Genomic DNA, 1,369 nt, shown 5'->3' with positions numbered 1-1,369 from the left:
CTCGTCCGCCCCCGGGCTGTGGGGTGGGCCTCGGTCCGAGCCCCCATCTATGTCAGCAGCTGGGCCGTCCGGGTGTCCCAGGGTAACCGGGAGGTCGAGCGCCTGGCACGCAAATTCGGCTTCGTCAACCTGGGGCCGGTGGGTGGGACCGGGATGGACGGGAAGAGGGGGCTTGGAAGGTACTAGACAACCCTAGACCCCGACAAGTGGGAGGGAGCCCACAAGGTCTCCTAAATATCAAGAACCTCAGCCCACCCCTGCCTCAGCCAAGTTCAGCTTCTGGGACTCCCAGAGAGCACCTGGTGGGGAAGGACAAGAAAGGGGGCTGTTACCGGCCCTCGGGGGCTCCAGCAGGGGAGCCTGGTCCTATCGGTGCGGCCGCTTTCCCACATCCCCAGATCTTCCCTGATGGGCAGTACTTTCACCTGCGGCACCGGGGCGTGGTCCAGCAGTCCCTGACCCCGCACTGGGGCCACCGCCTGCACCTGAAGAAAGACCCCAAGGTGAGCCTGGCCTGGAGGCCACCCTCTCGGGGTCTCAGCCGCCTCTTGGGGCCACTAGCCATCTTCTGTGGTTCTCGTGGTTGTTATGAACAGCTGTGTGCTTTCTGTGGCTCAGACCCACCTGGACCACAAGTCTGTACAGCAGGAGGGGGGAGGGAGACCCAGATACGGAAATCATGGCGCCTGCCAGGGCCTGGTACACAGTGGGCACCTCTTGCCCTTCCCCTCCCTCCTCTGGGTCCCAGGGGCTCTGGTAAGGAGGAACAGATGGAGTACCTTCCCCACCGTCTAGGTCGTAGGACGGAGGGAAGGGGATTTTACAACACAGGAATGGGTTCCAAAGAGTAGGAGCTTTAAAGTCACCCAGTGGCCCTCAGGACGCAGTGTCTGGGTGCTCAGAAAGGGGCCTGGGTCTGATCGGGCTGGGCCCTGTCTAGAAAATGCCTGAGATGTCAAGCTGAGGGGTTGAGATGGAGCCTCGGAAGCCCTTGGAGGCCAGGAAGTGCCTTGAACAGGACTGGACAGCTACCTGCTTATAGCACCGGGAGGGAAAGCAGTGGCCAGTTCCTGATGTGGTTTGCAAGAGAGAAGCCAGGCCTGGCGTGGTGATTCATGCCTGTAATCCTGGCACTTCAGGATGCCGAGGCAGGCAGATCATTTGAGCTCAGGAGTTTGAGACCAGCCTGACCAATATGGCGAAACCCCGTCTCTACTAAAAATACAAAAATTAACCGGGCATGGTGGTGTGCACCTGTAGTCCCAGCTACATGGGAGGCTGAGGTAGGAGAATCGCTTGAACCCGGGAGGCAGAGGTTGGCACCACTGCACTCCAGCCTGGGCGACAGAGCAAGACTCTGTCTCAAAAA

At 60.2% G+C, this 1,369-nt stretch overlaps 1 protein-coding gene across 1 annotated transcript in view; it reads left to right on the top strand.

The window, feature by feature from the left end:
- PCSK4 (proprotein convertase subtilisin/kexin type 4) overlaps positions 1-1,369 on the top strand; it is a gene marked incomplete at its 5' end in the record, with an annotated part of 18,605 nt that continues 17,236 nt past the window's right edge. Inside the window, 2 exons of the mRNA XM_011997469.1 lie at positions 1-138; positions 399-503. Of these exons, the coding sequence (XP_011852859.1) occupies positions 1-138; positions 399-503 (243 nt within the window). The remainder of the gene's footprint in view (positions 139-398; positions 504-1,369) is intronic.

This window comes from Mandrillus leucophaeus, unplaced genomic scaffold, assembly GCF_000951045.1.
Source record: "Mandrillus leucophaeus isolate KB7577 unplaced genomic scaffold, Mleu.le_1.0 Scaffold54, whole genome shotgun sequence".
In the NCBI taxonomy this organism is placed as follows: domain Eukaryota; kingdom Metazoa; phylum Chordata; class Mammalia; order Primates; family Cercopithecidae; genus Mandrillus; species Mandrillus leucophaeus.
This window is presented reverse-complemented; position numbering and strand designations above follow the sequence as displayed.